Here is an 18,504-nt window from a genome sequence, read left to right as displayed (position 1 = left end):
ATTTTCAAATCGCAAGAGCTGCGATTATTTCGATTGATTATCAAATGTGGTAACAAGCATATAAGTCGTTTTTGACGGGTCACTTCATGTGCATATTACGTCTTCATGCTTATATTATGTTTGATGCAGAGTTTAACCAATAGGGGGCATTTTAACACAGCATGTAGAGACATGCACGAGGCGTATTTTTCAGTCCCGCATCCGCAGATATATGTTCTCTCGTTCCGTTCCCGCCACGACATTCATGTTTTGTCCCGCTCCTGCCCACAAAAGCCCGCATAAAAGTAACATATGTAGTTGTTTTTTTTTTCAGTACGTCAATTGAATTTACATGAAACAGATCTCGTAAGTTTCACAAAACCCCAGCATAAACGTCCCCAATAAAATATTTTTTATATAGGCTAAGCATCAACATTCACAAACCACTGTTATTCTTAACAGAAAAGCAAGCATGAGCTATACTGCGTGCATCCATAGCAGAATACAAGCAGACAAAGCTCCTTTAAAGCTGACATCTCAGTTTATATGCGATCTCATACAGCTCTAACACAATGAATATTACACACAATGAATTTTTCACAATTTCTACACTTCGTGTGTTTTAATTCGTGAGCACGCAATATTCAGCACTGTGCAAGAATGTTTGAGCAGTGAGTGGATTCTAACTAAAAGACCTCTGATGACTGCCTATCCTTGTGCTTTTAATCAGTCGACTAGTTGTTCTTGCTGCTTTTGTGCAATAGATGAATAACAATGTTTTGTTTTTTAGATATTTTGTTTAGATATTTCTATTTTGTGGGAGTCCCGCGAATCATTTTATTTTCCCGCGTCCCCCACTCGCCCATCAAGTTTTGTCCTGCGCCGCATTCGGTTGCGTCGGGTCCCGCCGTAGGAGCAGGTCTCTACTGCATGTACTGAGCAAATAACGTTAACACCATTTGGAAAAGATGAGCGGGAGCAGCGGCTCAACTTCCCAACAACGTGTCTCTTAATGTACGTTATCATCAGTGTTTTACTGACGTAAAATTGTTTACAGTGTGTTTGGATTCCTAAAAGATTTTAATTACATTTTATTATAACATATTGTATGTATGTATGTATGAGTAAAATCTTTTAGGATTTTATATAATAAAATATATTATATTTTTATTAATTAATTATTTTTTGTATAATATTATATATTTTATTTTAAAAGATTTTAATAATATTTTATTACATAATTTTAATTGTTAATTTAATTTTATTTAAGATACTGTAGTTATTTTCTTAATTTGTCATGACAACTTTATTTAAAAAATGGCAACAATGTTTAAGAGGTTTTAAATAAACAGTAGAACAGTGTAGCATACTTTGTGATTATGCTTGGTCTTTCTTTGGTGCTGTTAAAACCACCATATCAAACCTGCTCTTTTATGAAATAGTAGTAAATCGCATTTTAAATCGCAAATAGCAATTTTGATTAAAAAAAAAAAAAATCGCAATTAGATTTTTTCTCTAAATCGTGCAGCCCTACTGTGACATATTATACCCAATAATTCTTCATACATTGGACCAGTAAAATTAAAGTTTGGGACCATGTTTTGTTACATGCCTTTCTATCAAAGTTATCTGACATTATATAGATGGTTTTTGCTAACACAGTTTAGCTCTTGAGTTCTTGTCGTATTTTGTTACCATTTTCTAAACTATAGAGCTCAATGCAGTTAAATGTTGCTGTGGATCAGAGGTAAGTAATGTTCAGTTTCTTGCAGACAGATCGTTTTGTGTCTTAACACCTCAATGTGTTGGCACAAGCCACAGGGTTTTATTTGGTTTTGTCTGTGTTTGTTTTTTTACTCTCACAGATTTGGTGCCCATTGACTGCCATTATATGACTCACAGACTGCAACGGTTTGAGTTAAAAATCTTTGCATGTGTTCTGCTGAAGAAACAAAGTCACCTACATCTGGGATGCCCTGGGGTAAGTAGGTAAACAAAATTTTAATTTATGGTTAAACTATCCTTTTAAACTGTGATAATGTGAGAAATGTTGAAGGTGTCTGAATAAATTTTGTTTTAACTGTTCACTCATCTCTACTTTTTCAAAAATGTTTTCTAATGACCCTGTCAGAAATAAGACAATACAATGAGCCTTAAAGCCAAAGTAATGGAGGAACAAAACAGCCTGTAACTGCAATATGAAGACGTACCTTTGGAGTGGTGGAGGACTTTGAGGTGGAGGTTCTGCTTGACTTGGAGTACTCCGCTCTCTTAGGAGAGGAAGACCGTTTCCAGTTACTGCTGCTACTGTTTCCCTTTGAAGAGGAAGTAGTGGAACTACTTTTCTTCTTTGCTAGCTCAGCCAGCAAAGCTGGCGCCAAAGATTTCACCACAGCCTTTAAAGTATTACTGTCTGTGATCGAGGACAGCTCAGCTGTGGGCAAGAAATAAACTTCATGCATTAGTACACAGTGATTTGAACGCAAACTGTATTACATTGCAAGAGCACTGCAATAAAAGGTCTTACTTGAAGACATGAGTTTCATGGCCAGTCGATCACTACTGCTAGATCTCTGCTGCCAGGAGGGGCTGCTCCGGCGGGGACTGGAACGGCGTACAGGAGAGTGCCTACTGTACACTGGAGACCTTGACCGTTGAGACGGTGGACTACGGGACCTCCGTCTGTAAGGACTGCTTCGAGACTTCCTATGGGGGGACCGGCTGTGACTCCTGGAACGGCGGTACCTTCTAGGGCTTCGGGAGCGAGAGCGGGATCTGGAACGGGAGCGGGATCGCTTACGACGGCTTGAGGAGGAGTCATGGTGCCGCTTCGGGCTGGGGGATCTGGAGTACGAATGCGACCGGGTGTGGCGTTTTGAGCTGCTGTGCTCTGATTTGAGCCCAGGTCTGTGGATTGAAACATTAACAATTGAATTTAAGATTCTTTTTAATATCTAGACAATTGTTTTGAATTATAAAGTTTAAAGGAGAAGTACACTTCCAGAACAAAAATGTACAGATAACTTACTCACTTCCTTGTGGTCTAAGATGTTTATGTCTTTCTTTCTTCAGTCGTAAAGAAATTATTTTTTTATTTTAGTTTGAGGAAAACATGTCATGATTTTTCTCCATAAAGTGGGCTTTTATGGTGCCCCAAGCTTCAAACGTTTCCAAATGCGGTTGTAAGCAATCCCAGATGAGGAAGAAGGGTCTTATCTAGCAAAGCGATTGGTTATTTCTTTTTTTAAATTACAACTGATATACTTTTTAACCTCAAACGGTCATCTTCTCTTGCTCTGCCTGAACTTTGAACTGAACTGCCTGACAGTGTGTCAAAAAACTCCCATCTCATTTTCTCCTTCAACTTCAAAATCAGCCTACATCACTGTTATCCCTTTTTTTTTTTTTTTTTTTAAGTGTTTGATGATCTTTGCATGTTCACTTTGCAAACACTGGATCAGTACTTCTGCAACGATTTTTGAAGTTGAGGGAGAAAGTAAGATGGGAGTTTTTTGACATAACCCAACTGTCTTGAACCAGAAAAAAATGTTCAGGCAGAGCAAGACAAGATGAGCGTTTGAGGTTGAGTATATAAATTGTAATTTTTTTTTTTTTTTTTAGAAATAACCAATTGTTTCACAAGATAAGACCATAGACTGTAACAAATATGGACATGGTGTCCGTGACATCACCCGTAGGTTTCTGAAGAGCAATTTTGAAGCTCATAGTGGGCGGGATTCGGCCGTCGCCATCTTGGAATCGTGTCACTCCAAGATAATCGAAAATGGGCCAATAGGCAGGACGTGGGTGGAGCTGGTAGCTGAAACCACACACCCCTAATGTGACAGTGGTGAGCAGGGGCAATCCGCCTGTCACTCAAGTGGACACGCCCTTAATTAGGCAGAACTTTAAGGCTTAATATAACTTGATCGGATGAGTTATAAAAAAAAAAAAAAACCGACCCCCCTTACAGTTGACATGATGAGCGAAATTAGCCATATATACCAAAACCACTTTTTGTACCAGGCTGTAAACATATTTTTTCTGCTGTAAAGTTGGGCATTTTAACATGGGCCGTCTATGGGATTGACTCCCTTTTGCAGCCAGTGGATGAATTGCAGTTTAAGTCACTTCCGTGTTGGTTTCAATAGAGAGAGCGGGAGGTTGCCGCTTGGATAAGACCCTTCTTTCTCAGCTGGGATCATTTACAGTAGGGCTGCACGATTAATCGCACGATGTTGTGAGGCGCGTTTAGTCAATGAAGCCGGTACTTTGATTAGTAGTAGATCTCCATTACGTGCGTTCAGCTGGAGTGGCAATTAATACACGTAGCCCTAAATCACTGACAAGCTACGCATTCGATTATGAGCGCGATTTGGCGTAGCTTGTCAGTGATTTACGGCTACGTGTATTAATTGCTGCTCCAGCTGAACGCACGTGATGGAGATTTACTACTAATCAAAGTACCGGCTTCATTGACTAAACGCGCCTCACAACATTGTGCGATTAATCGAGCAGCCCTTATTTACAGTCACATTTGGGATATTTTGAAGCCGCATTTAAATTGCATTTCGGAAGTTCAAATAATAAGGCATTACATTTTCTTCAAACGTTCAGTTGTGGTCTGAATACCTGTCCTTATTCTATATATCTTGTTGTAAATAAAGTAAAATATATTCGTATCAGCTTTGCAGGTGGTAGGTAAAAGGGGAGTGGCCATTAAACGACTGGTGAAACACCGTGAAGAAAGGTCGGGCCTGTAGCCTATACCAGGGGCGGAGTGGCAATCGGGACGACCGGGACTTTTTCCGGCGGCCGGGCGAAGGATTTATACAGCGATATATATTTTGCGATAACGCACACTCTGTGTAAAGGGAGCAGCACATCTTATAACATTAATAGATATTTGTCAGTCAGTACTAGATTGCAGCAAATCCTCCAGTCTATGTTTGTAATCTCTCTTTACTTTCGACCCGTGATCATTCAAATCTAAAGGTCATTGTACAGGTAATTCTTCGTATGCGTTTTTTTTAGTTTTCTCAAATTCGCCATCCTTATCAAAATGCTTATTATGGATGCGAAAACGCAGAAAATCAAACACGATCCGATTTTTTTTTATGACGGACGAAAGTTTCAGAGGCAGTGTGTAAACTCGATTAACATAACCTGTATTTATTTTTTTTTACGTGCAAAAATCTCGGACGAAAATTTCGTACTAATGTGTGCAATGACATTAACTCCAGCAGCTGGTGTTGGATGCAGTCTGCGTTTTTCCCCACAGAATTGGTCCACTTTTAAACTGTTGCCATGGGTTGATTTCCCCCAGTTATTTAAAGGTTTAAATATTGCAGAAATTAAATTTCAATAATTTTTTTTTGTTTTGTTGTACACTGTTAAGTAAGATCTTTAGGTTTTTTGCTAAATAAATATGTTAAGAATGCATACTCTCCCATGTCTGTTTTTGATAAGGATACCTACCATTTACTTATTATATTATAAAAATATTAACTTTATTCACATACTAAAGGGACAGGACAGGCAACTTCTCCCAAAATGTACCAAAAAAAGTAATACAGTGATATTATACCGTCACCGTTCAGAAGATGAAAAATACCGTGATATTAATTTTAGGTCATATCGCCCACCCCTTGGTTGAGTACATTATCTGTAATTTTTGTTCTGTAAGTGAACTTCTTTAGTTCTATTTCTAGACCTAAATGTCCAAGACATGATTGTGTTGATATGATTTTGATTTACCTTGAAACAGAGACAGCCTCAACATTCCAGTCAGGATATCTGTTATAACAAAACAAGAACATGATTTTCCGTTAGTAGTTAAACGAGAAATTCTTCAGTGGAATTCTTGAGCAATAGAAGCTATCATCAAAACGCTCACTGTTTCCTAAGACGTCTGCAACTCTCAATGTGAAGATTTGTATTCTGATGCTCAAGCCAATCCTGTGAAAAAACAAAATGCTTTGATTATCAATGTCTTTGATTTAACTACCAATAGTGCTTTAAACAGTGCAACGGACTATAAAAATGGCTCGTATAAACAAAAAAAAAGCTTTCAAAAACAAATACCAAAAGTCAAAATTTCTGACATAAAGCTCATTAAATCCACTATAGTCTCAACAGAACAAAAAGTCCATGATTTTCATGACAAAACTTTGCTTCCAACATGAAACAGTCCAAAGCGTTACTTCAGGTATTACGAAGATGGAGATCGCCATCTGCCTTTTGTCTTCAGCATTGTGGAATGTCATCAGGTGTGCCTTCACAACAGGTACAGTATTTCTTTCAGACAGTCCAACGTTTTAAACTAGGTTTCAACAAAATGTTTTTTCATCGGTTATCCCCCAGATTTCCAGAAAACTGACTGATAAATCTCCTTCTGAAACTGAAATTGGCTTGAAGTAGTCAAGATACAATTCTTTTCCCCAGCCAGTTATTATCTAATCTATTTACATCAGCTTATCTGCAAATATTTTTAACTCACAATGAGGCAACTGCACAACTAATGAGCAACTGAAGTTAACAAACATTAAAATTTCATTACAAGTTTCTGACATTTTATTTCATAGTTAAATTTAGTACAGTTTTAGCTCAAAGCAGCTCAAACACATTTAAATGAATGAAACAAGCAAGCCAAATGTGACCCTTTACATACAACAAAACAGCAGAAAAAGTATGCTTTCAAATGAGGCACTACTGGGTAAGAAGATACTCACCTTAATCTGGATACATTCAATGTTACATAGAGAGCATGTATGAGGAAAGATTCTTGGTGTAGCTGCAGAGTAATCGTTCATCATGGTCGGCGTAGGAAGCCTCTTCGCGGCGGGGGCGCTCATCTGAGGTGAAAGGAACGGGATCCAGTTGGCACTCGGACCTCCGGCGATATCGTCAACGGACATCAGAGGAAGAAGTTGAGGTGGTATCTGCGAAGGAGGTCGACTGGGAGGCGGCAGCATAGGTTGGGAAGCAGATGGTCTTGCTGGAATCGTCTTAGCAGGTCTTGGATCTACTTGTGGAGGTTTCTGAAGCTTGGGAACTTGTGCAGGGCCTGGGGCTGGCTGACACGGCTGAGGATGCTTTGCGATGTCCATGCCACCAAAGGGTGGTCCAGAAACATCCCTCACATACTTTGGTGACTCTTTAGGCCGGCGTTCATTTGCATAGCCATCCGGGCTCTCGTCAGGATAGCCAAATTTACTAGAATGTCCATAGTCAATAACTTTGCTGTATTCAGATCTCGCATCAACGTCCCTCTTCACTTTACGGATTCGGATGTCTCGTAAAATAAATGGCAGGTTGTCCGGGGTCAGTTGATCATCTGGATAATGGCTTAGAAGTTCTAGGTCCTCACTGGAGAGTCCAAAACTTGCTAGAATGCTGCTGGCACTTTCAGAGGTGTAGCGTGAAGGCCGCTGTTCTGGCGGAGGCTGGCTGCCCAAACCACTTGATCCACCACCGAAACTCGCAGACGGAAACAGCTGTGAAGAACCGGAAGGACGATCCAAACTTGAAGATCCAAAAAGCTTGTTTGGGGCTTGGTACACGGACCAGTCCACTTCATTAGATCGTGAAGTCCCGGCAAAACCGCTCCCGGAGGAAAGCACATCATCCCTTGTATTCTCTCTCATGCGGGGGTCTGCTTTTTTGGGCTGCTGGAGCATTTGAGTAAGAAGGCGAACTTCCTCACGGGCGCCCCGGAGGTTCCGGTCTATGGCGTCTTCAAGATCTGGTGAAATCTGCGACTGTCGTTGTCCCAGTGAGAAGGGCTGGTTGACCATCAATCCCCCACGAGAACCGGACATGGAACCTGGGCCAAGGCGGCCTGCTCCCAGCTCCATTCGAGGCTGTGACCCAAGACCATACTGGCTAGGCACGACGGGTCTCTGACCCCCAGGGAACGGCCCTCCACGGGGATTATATAATGGATGCGACATGGTGACCTTGAGCAAGTTGAGCAAGGTCAAAGCAGGTGAGGCAATTGCAGGCGGAGGGACGCTTGTGCCAGCAATTGCATTCAGCTGGTGCAGTGCCAACTGAGTCTTTATCTGTGCCAGGTGGAGGGAGACAGGGCCTAAAAGCAGCAGACTCCCAAAATTCCTCAATGCAACAGGGGGCACACAACTTTCCAAGAACAATGAAAAGCTGGAAAAATTAGGGGGGGAAAAAAACACACAGATAGGGTTATTGGCTTGTCGTCTTCATGTCCTCACACAGAAATGGCAAAACGGATGCGACCATTTTCCCCTTCTGTCACACTCTTAAATCTCCAGCTTCAAGGGATTTAAACAGGTTTCCATGTCTTCACTGAGGAAGAAAAACAGCAAGCAAAAAGGACAAGACAGACAAAGAAAAATAATATCACAGTTTGGGTCTTCACACTATTGTCATGCTTGAGTTTTAGTAGGGTTCTTTTTTTTGCCTGAATGTGTACAGGGAGGGACAAACATGCCTCAACACAGGACAACATGATAGGCCAGACTCTTCATTTGTAAATATGATGCAACTGTAATTTATTAATAAGCTGTGAGCAGACCTTTTACATTAATGCTGGTTTGATGTAATTAGAGTCTGGACCATCAATATTGTCCATCCCTGTCAACAAAGATCACTAGGGTGATTCCTCTTGGTGACCAGTTTAAGTAAAAAGTAAGAAAGTTAGAGACTACTAGATCTGCTTTTGTTAAAAAGCAAAAAACTACAGAGCCATTGCACTAAACATTAAAAATAAATAATTGAACAAATTTATAAGCAACCAGGGTTGTTTTCCAAGAGTAAGTCTCTACAGTCTACTTAGGCATACTGAATAATGCTTGTGTGAACAAATATACAGTCAAGAAGATGTGAGTGAAACAATATAACTAACCTCCCTATATTATTATTATTTTTTATTTATAAAAGTGGCAAAAAAGTGAAACAAACAGCATTCACCACCCATGCAACTTCTATAATGTCACATATTTCCAAGTAAAAAAATAAAAATTGTAGAGCAGGACATAATTATATACCAATGGGAACAATTCCTTTTCAAAACAGTTTTAACCTTAGTTAACTGGCATTGTAGTCAGCATTAAAATAAAATTCACCATTTTTTTTTCTAAATGCAGGTTATTGATCTTATTGTGAACAATTTGTCCATTTATGTGACCCTGGACCACAAAAACCAGTCATAAGGGTAAATGTTTTGTAATTGAGATTTATACATCATCTGAAAGCTGAATATATAAGCTTTCCATTGATGTAAGTCTATGTATGTTAGGATAAGACAGTATTTGTTTGAAATACAACTATTTGAAAATCTGGAATCTGAGGGTGCAAAAGAATCAAAATCGAGAAAATCGCCTTTAAAGTTGTCCAAGTTCTTGGCAATGCACATGAATTAAAAATTAGGTTTTGATACATTAACAGTAGGAAAATTACAAAATATCTTCATGGAACATGACCTTTACTTATTATCCTAATGATTTTGAGCATTACATTTGCTGAAATATAAAATCGAATAAATTATGCACATCAAGACCAATATTACGCATTAATTAAATGAGGTTAATTTTGATTTTAGAATTCCTTTGAGAAATCTAAATAAGCCAATTTAAGTCATTCATATAAAATTTTAAATGCAGAAGTCTACATATGAACATTTTATAGAACATATGCAAAATTGCATCATCAAACATCCATCTGAAACCCTAAACGACTGGGTTTTGGTTTGCACTTATTGCCATTACTCTGCACAAAGTGTTTCAAAGGGATAATTAACTGCAAAACGAAACTGAGACGTGAGCCCGCCATCCAGCGACTGAACACAAAATGTCCACTGAACAGCAGCCATTTCTGATAGTAGGCCTGAACATGTAGTAAATGTCAACCACTGGACACTAAACAGAGGTGCTCTTCTTAGCATTATGAAAAACGACAAAGAAACACAAGGTGATGTTACAACCCAACATCTGCTTCAGTTGCACCTTTGACAAAATTAGAGCACATGTACTGCAAATGAAGGGCATAAATCGTGCAATGTCGTTATATAACTGCTAAAACACATATTTGCCATGAGACTTTACATCTGACCGACTGATTGTGAATCATTAAACCCAAACAACAATCTATAACGCTGCCATTACGAAACCGCTTGCAACGCGAGATCAAGCGTCGATCATTTTAATGAAAGCGTTATAGTTCGGATGGGATCTTAACGTGATTTTTTTGCGACCAGTGTACCTCACACAAAATAAATTACACGAAACACGCAATACGAGTGATCTGATGGACAGATCGGCCGTGAAATCAACCCGACACATGCAGGCCTCTGGCTCTGCTGCTTCGCCCCGATCTCAGTCGACGTCGACGTTTTACAGAGTAACAATCGTTTTATTCCACATAACAATCACCATATCTGCACTGGAAGTGCTCCCAATACAGTTGAGATGCAGTACAATAACATACCTCGTATATTAATATACAAAATCTTACTGTGGAAATCCGATGAGGAAAACGCTCCGCTTTCGGGGGACGTTCGGCCAAAGTCTTTGGTTCGGCTAGCGTCTCAGACGTGATCAAATGATTGAAGAGTTGAGCTACGAGTCAGGAAAACCAATCGAACTCTGGTGACACCGAACACTTTCAGTCTTTAAATTACAACGTAAAGACCAATTATTTCGCAAGACCTTTGCACTTTTTGAACAGTAACGTTAGTTAGAGAGAGAGACAAATTAAATAACACTATAATACGCCATTTCTTGCAAACATTAGAGGGGGACGTTGTCTTTTAAGGATATCCAGGAGATGGCAGTGTTGTTATTTTTGAGACTAGTCTAACTATCTTGGCAAAGACATGTGCTTGAAACATTACGTTTTAACAATGTAGGTAGGCATTTCAATTCCCACAAACTTTATTGAAGCCATGTATCTTGTATTTTTGGGCATTTTAAATGTTGTTATGTTGCATGACTGATGATGGTTCACCTTGAGTAGCCTATGGGACAAAGCAGCTGTAAGTACTTTTAGTAATTGTAGCCTACTTTATTTATCCACTTTATTTTTCAACTCAAAAGTAACGTTTTCTGTCAATGTCCGAGACTTCCTGTTCATTTAAGCGCTGTAGGGGAATAAGGAGAAGAAGAAAACTGTTTGCACTACAAACCAATGTGTTCATAATAAAGAATACATTAAAATAATATAGTAAAACACACCAGTTTACAAAAGTAAGCAGCAAATCGAGCTGTTTTGTACAGCTAAAAATAGCTGGATGCTGATGAGACTGGAAGCCAGACACATGAGACCATGGACCACAAAACCAGTCATAAGATTTTTTTTTTTTTTTAATTAAGGTTTATATATTTCTGAAAGCTGAATAAATAAATTTTCAATTAATGTGTGGTTTGTTAGGATAGGGTAATATTTGGCCAAGATACAACAGTTTGAAAATCTGGAATCTGAGAGTGCAAAAAAATCTAAATATTGAGAAAATTGCCTTTAAATTTGTCCAAATGAAGTTCATAGCAATGCATATTACTAATCAACAATTAAGTTTTGATATATTTACCATAGGAAATTTATAAAATGTCTTCATAGAACATGATCTGTACTTAATATCCTAATGATTTTTTGCATAAAAGAAAAATCGATAATTTTGACCCATACAATGTATTTTTGACTATTGCTACAAATACCAGGGCCACAGGGTCAAAATAATACTTTTGGCTCCTTATGAATACTTTTATTAACTTGAATGAAACCAGATATTTGAATGAATGAAACAAACCCATTGTATCCTAATTGCATCAAGGTTGTATATCTTATTTTACATTTAATTACTAGGTACTTTGACTTTTGTCGGAGTTATGTTTTGGAAAACACAAACTAATTAAGTACAAGTTCCCTTTAAGAAAAGCCAGTCATAATCAGATATGCTGAAGTCCAGAATTGCTGCATGTTGATGTTCTTGACATTTAATCCTCGTCACAAGGTCAGAGATGTTGGCACACTAACATCTCTCTCAAATTTCTGCAGCTGAACCTCTTACTTTCATACATCAACTTTCTTTCATACATTAAACGTAAACAAGATTAAGATCTTCATGTTTTTAGGTCTTTTTTATTTGCTTGTTAATTAGATTACTTAATGACAATGACAGTGATATCACTGATGTATTACCATAATGATTTACTAGAAATTGACCAAATGCACTGACTACGTTGCTGATTAGGTTTAAGTTTCGACTAACCAATCCCATAACTGAACAGAGTAACAAGAGAGCTGTTTTTCAGCTGAGGTGAAAATCATGCCAAGTGTTCTGGCTCAGTATCAAGCCTCGCAAGCAACTTTATTTAAACCTGATGACCTCATGCAATATTTTTTATCACTATTGGCAAACATTTAGATATGAATAAACAATGTTTGCTTTTTCTATCTGGGTATTTTCAGCTCAGCTTATTTTAGATGTTTTTATGTCAAAGATAAACAAGCTCATAATGTCTTTTATAAGCAGTAAACTAAATCTTATTCTAATCACTTTCATAGAAAGCCAATTGCTTTAATGGGACATGACAGCTTATTATATCATTTGCGTGTTGTTTTGTGTTTTTCAGTGCTGTAAGATTATGAAAAAAAAACACCCTGATCGCTGTCTGGGTATCATTTCAGATGAGACTCCATTAAGTACTCCAGAGAAGGTGTGTTATGTGGTTGAAGACGTCAAACATAATGCACAACAATTTATATATACAGGAAGCCCCAGCATGCTCTCATTCCCATAAGTCATGTCACATTTTCTTTGCTGGTATACTGTATACTCTACTATTCAACCATTTGAGTTCAGGGAGATTTTTTTATTGTTATTCAACAAGGCAAGGACACAATAAAACCGCTGCTTAAAAGTTTGGGATCAGTAAGATGATAAGATAAAAACATTTCTTTTGCTAATCAAAGCTACATTTATTTGTACAAGAATACTGAAAAAATGTAATATTATGAAATATTATTTTAATTTAAAATAACAGTTTTATATGTGAATATATTTTAAAATGTAGTTTATTCCTGTGATACAAAGCTGAATTTTTAGCATCATTACTCCGGTCTTCAGTATCACATGATCCTTCAGAAATCATTCTAATATACCGATTTATTATCAATGTTGAAAACAGTTGTGCTGCTTAATATTTAATTGAAACCTGTGATTTTTTTCATGATTCTTTAACAAATAAAAAGTTGAAAAGAACAGAGTTTTTTTGTAACAATACAAACTACCATCTAAAAGTTTGAGGTCAGTAAATGTTTGTTCATTCCTTTATTCGAAAGAAGTGATTTCTTTTACTCGCCAAGAATGTGTTAAATTGATAAAAAGTGATAGCAAAAACTGATATTGTTAGAAAAGATTTATATTTTGAGTAAATGCTATTCTTTTTAACCTTTTATTCATCAACGCAGCCATGCTGAGCATATAAGAATTCTTTAAAAAACATAAAAAATCTTACTGATCCCACATTTTTAAGCAGCAGTGTAAATTTTAAATTAATTCTGTAAAACATAAAAATAATTGAGACAACTGTTTTTAATATTGATAAAAGTAAGAAATGTTACTTGAGCACAAAATCACCATATTAGCGTATAGTTCTGAAGGATCATGTGCATCATTACTGTCTTTACAGAAACAAACTACATTTTAAAATATATCAACCCCTTAAGCGTGTTAAAGTGCACTGTCCAAACCTAAATTGTTATAATTCATGAATGCTTTGGAATAATTGAATAATAAGGTTGGACTCTTTTTTAAAGAAGACAATCAGCAGATTATTGCAGAAGTGGAAGCTCATATTTCAAAATGTTATAGAAGATTATCTTAATTGTAAAAATGTGCACTGTACAATTTTTTATATTAAAATTCATTATATATATATTAAAAAAAATATTTAGCAAAATATTTTCAAATCCAAAATTGCAATAAAATTAAAGCTTTATGTCTAAATAAGTTATGTTCCTAATTTAACATTTATATATTAAAAAATGAAGGTTCCTGTGAGATTTTATTTAGGGCTTTATACCACAAACAGCCACCTGGTGCCAGGCAAACACTTTTCTTAAAAGCATTTTTCTGTCACAAATGTCTAAATTTCTCTGTCAATAATTACTCCTGTTACAAAATGATCACCAAATATGTGCATACCTTTCAAATGATATGTTTATTTAAGATAAAAAAAAGTTTTGATTGTAAAATACCGTAATACATTTTGTATTATGACACTTGACACCACCCACTAAGGGGAGGAGGAGACCGCCAAACGATTTTAAAGTACCATTTCAATGGCTTTAAGGTTTTAAGGTTTCAAATTATATATGATTTATGATGATTACTAAAAAATGTGATGCCACGAAAAAGGTTAAAGTGTAAAGAGAAAAACTGCCACTTAAGGTTAACAAGTATAAAAGTTAATGTAATGATATTTCTAGGGCTGTCCCCGAATAGTCGAAGGCTGTATCCGAAATCGCCCCCTATACCCTCAAATAGGGCACTATTTGAGGGGACAGCCATTTTAAGTGGTGTTCGAAACCATAGTGGAGGTTCCCGAGTGCACTCATTCAATCCCACAATGCACCGCAAAAACGAGTGTACAACCGATGTACGCTCAACAGCTAGAGATAACCCATAATGCACTGTGAGAGTCGCGCGCCGACTGAATTCCCGCGTCTCGACAGACGATGGTGCCCGCAGCTGAATCATCCATCCGTTCATTTTACAACGCGCTCGTCCACTGCGTAATGCAGCGTACAACACAGGTACAAATTTGTTGTAAATTGATTATTAAATTGTTTAACCAGGGTTTAAACATAAACTCCTTGACATAGTTCAAGATAAATCCTTTAATCTTACTACTGGAACTGTCCGTTTTAAATGATTGTTAAACAGTAAGCAATACTATGCAAAAGCGGCAGTCCTTCCGGTGCACTTAGTGTCCGAATTCACTCACTCGTTTTCATTCACTCCTTCAAGTGAACTATACGAGTGGACTAATGTAGGGAATAGTAAATAGGGTATAGGGGGCGATTTCGGATACAGCCGAAGATTCGATGCATCGATATGCGGAGCCTCATTCGACCACCGATCTCACAGTCGAATCTTCGCGGGTGAAACGAGCATCATACCATTTTGGCAATATGGGGGTGCTCAATGTCTAATTGCACACAGAACTACTGGTTTTGTACGGTTATATTAAGTTATATACAGCCTTTGATTATGATAATGCAGTAAAAACAAAAGTGAAAAGAAAGAAGCGTTCAATAAATATTTTTAACTCGTTTGTGAATAAATCCAACCACCCCTGTGACAGATTTAATTTTCACTTTCCCTGATCCATGACGAGATGAGGACCATCTTGACGGCAGGGATTAGGCCGCGATCACACCGAACGCGTTTTTGCAGTTGGAAGCAGGGTTCAAAATTAACTTTTTTGATCACCAGCCAAAGTGGCTGGTAACTTTCTGAAGTTACCAGCCAATCAGAATTTCCATTAGACAATTTTTTACGTGGTGAAAATTAGGGGTGCGACGGTTTAAAAAAAATTTAAAGTAAAGAAATACGAATAATCTATCAAACTAGAAGCAACAGCATGTATGCCTGACATATCCTCTGAAGGTGTTTATTTTTAAACCTTTTTTATTAACCAAAACATTTGTTTTGCCTTTTTATTCTTCTAATGCATGTTATAAAAACCTCAAACAAACTTTAAATTAAAACTATACTGTTGAATTTAAAAGAAAACCCTCTGCGCAGTTCTAACTTTTTAACATATATACAGATTTAAATCTCCTGAATTCTTTAATTCAGAGATTCTTTACAACTTCAGAGTATTTTTTAAGCATTTAAGCATTCATTATAAAACACTCACAGCCAGGACAATCATTTTGACAACTACGAGAATACTTTAAAATTATACACAAAAGTACTATGGATCAGAGACCCAAAAGCATGAATAGTTTGTGAATCAATAGCGGACTTATGCGTGCCTAGACTCCGATATACAAGAGTGTCATAGGGCCTACATTACGCGCGAGTTCGTTAGTACAATTACTCTGATCGTACCTTTACATTAGCGCGGTCGAGGGTTTGTTTCATGCAGCCAAGAGATGAAGTAGAGACTTATATGTAGGTTTTTGCGAGCGGGAGAGGGGCAAAACATAAATGTGGCGGGCGGGAGCAGGACGAAATGACATTTCTGCGGGAGTAATATTTGCGCGCGTTCTGAGGCGCGGGTTTGCGCGCTTTGGATGAGCGCACACACAGATCTTCTCATTTCTCACTGCGCGCGTGTGTTTGCGTCTTATGGCTCTTAAATGTTGAAACTGGCAAAGCTTAAATGAGTTTAGTTTAAATCCAGATAGCAATGTGTGCAGTTCAGGTATCACCTGTACACGAGCGCTATCAGCACCCTGGAGACGACGGAATAATGACCGCTAATATTATAGCATGCGGCACTCGCACTGAACAATAATGGTTTGTACAGGGGACAAACGACCCAGAGCATCTCTGACATGATTTGCATGATTGGCTCAAGCATCACCGGCCAAACTGGCTGGTAAGTTTTCATCATAGGGATGGGCGATATGGCCTAAAATCCATATTGCGATATACATTGCAGCCTCTTGCGATAACGATATATATTGCGATATATAAATTATAATAGAACCATTTCAGAACAGGTTACATAGACCCTTAGGAAAGCCAAACTGCATTTTTTTTTTTTTAAAGAAATAAAGCAAAACTGTAATTAAACAAAACAATGTTGCAGATAAATAAACTAAATGTAGTGGTAGAACAGATTAGTCGTGTTACCTCTCTTAACTGGAACTTTTGCCCCACACACTCTACAGAGTATATTTTGCTGCTGCTCGTCGGACGGCTTAAAGCCAAACCACGTCCAAATAACAGATGTTGCACCCAGAGCCGCTGCTGGCCAAATGGGTGCCCTAAGCAGAAATTTACTTTTGTGCCCCCTCTCCCAAATATTACAGAAGTAAAAATAAAATAATAATAAAAAAACACCTACTATAGGGGCCAAAATAGAACTTTATTCAAATAAAAGTAAATAGTAAATACATAAATAAATTGTATCATTTATAAATTACAATTGTAGCTCTAGAGCAAAAAATACAAACTAAAATTACACTTTAAATAAAACAATTAAAAATGTGAAATCTTAATAAAATAAACCATAATAAACTGAAATAAAATCAACACTCTAGTCTGCTGGAGCTTTCCAAAGTTCAAAATTTACAAAGGCACACTTCTGCTTTTTCTTGAGGCAAAGTCGTAAATGAGCTCTTCATATGATAAAGCCTTTGCTATTTGACAATAAAGCAGACAAGGGTTATGATGTCCACATATTTTAGTTGAGGAAATGATAGGAAAGATTATGTGGATATTTTAATTAAATGTTTGGTCAATATTAAACAAGGAATTCGATCATCATGTAAGTGTAACAACTGCATTTACCAGGCCTTTGGTGCCCTTTTCAGGCATTTCTATTAAAATTGTAATGTAAACTGTTAATTTTGTATTAGATTATGTATTTTAACACTGTTATTTAATGACACTATATGGTCATTATTAATCAATAATCATAATTGCCATAATTGTTTTAATATAATGCATTTAAAGTCATTTTTGTTTACTTAGATCTGCCTGTATTCATATTAAGAAAGATGCGTTAGTCGTGAAATTATTACCGACATTAAAACACATTATTAATGTCGACAGAATAATATAAAGTTTCACAGGATTATGAAAGTACCTGAAAGTGACGCACAGGCTTCATTTTGGGCTTTTTTTTCTTTCGTTTCTCGGCGCCGGAGTGTTGATGTCTATTTCCAGGACCAGGCATATTGTTCATCAATTATTAGGGGTTCGAGTGCGTAGCACTGAATCCCTATTGTATTTGTTAGGATTTTTAGGGGTTCGAGTGCGTAGCACTGAATCCCTATTGTTTTTGTTAGGATTTTTATTATTAGGGGTTCGAGTGCGTAGCACTGAATCCCTATTGTTTTTGTTAGGATTTTTATTATTATTATTATTATTAGGGGTTCGAGTGCGTAGCACTGAATCCCTATTGTTTTTGTTAGGATTTTTATTATTATTATTATTATTATTATTATTATTATTATTATTTTTCTGCCGTAAAACTGAACGGGCAGCCCAAACCGTAAGGCCTAGAGACTTGAAACTTGGTCAGATGATAGAGCAAAAATCGAGGAGAACCTCACAAAGAATCAGCCCAATCGGACCATAGGTGGCGCTATAGCGAACAGAAACGCGAAACCTATCATAACTCCTAAACCGTTTGTCCTAGACTCAAGTGTCTTATATCATTGGAATCCTTGGCTCAATCAAAACAAAATGGCTATCTCCGATTTCATTTCCGGTATGCAAATTTTTCCGCCATTTTGAAATTTGTCCAAAACCTACTTTTGCGAACTAGTCCTAGGTTTTTTGCCCGATCGGAACCAAACCAGTGCAGA

The 18,504-nt window shown here is 37.3% G+C and overlaps 1 protein-coding gene across 1 annotated transcript in view; it reads right to left on the bottom strand.

Annotated features, from left to right (window-relative positions):
- Positions 1 to 18,504, bottom strand: part of LOC141331612 (uncharacterized) — a 63,592-nt gene that overhangs the window by 13,070 nt on the left and 32,018 nt on the right. The window contains exons 2-7 of the mRNA XM_073836660.1: positions 10,468 to 10,532; positions 6,711 to 8,139; positions 5,876 to 5,937; positions 5,737 to 5,775; positions 2,507 to 2,886; positions 2,190 to 2,413 (exon numbers count right to left, since the gene is read on the bottom strand). Coding sequence (XP_073692761.1) covers positions 2,190 to 2,413; positions 2,507 to 2,886; positions 5,737 to 5,775; positions 5,876 to 5,937; positions 6,711 to 8,139; positions 10,468 to 10,532 — 2,199 coding nt within the window. The remainder of the gene's footprint in view (positions 1 to 2,189; positions 2,414 to 2,506; positions 2,887 to 5,736; positions 5,776 to 5,875; positions 5,938 to 6,710; positions 8,140 to 10,467; positions 10,533 to 18,504) is intronic.

Source organism: Garra rufa, chromosome 3, assembly GCF_049309525.1.
Source record: "Garra rufa chromosome 3, GarRuf1.0, whole genome shotgun sequence".
NCBI classification, from domain to species: domain Eukaryota; kingdom Metazoa; phylum Chordata; class Actinopteri; order Cypriniformes; family Cyprinidae; genus Garra; species Garra rufa.
This window is presented reverse-complemented; position numbering and strand designations above follow the sequence as displayed.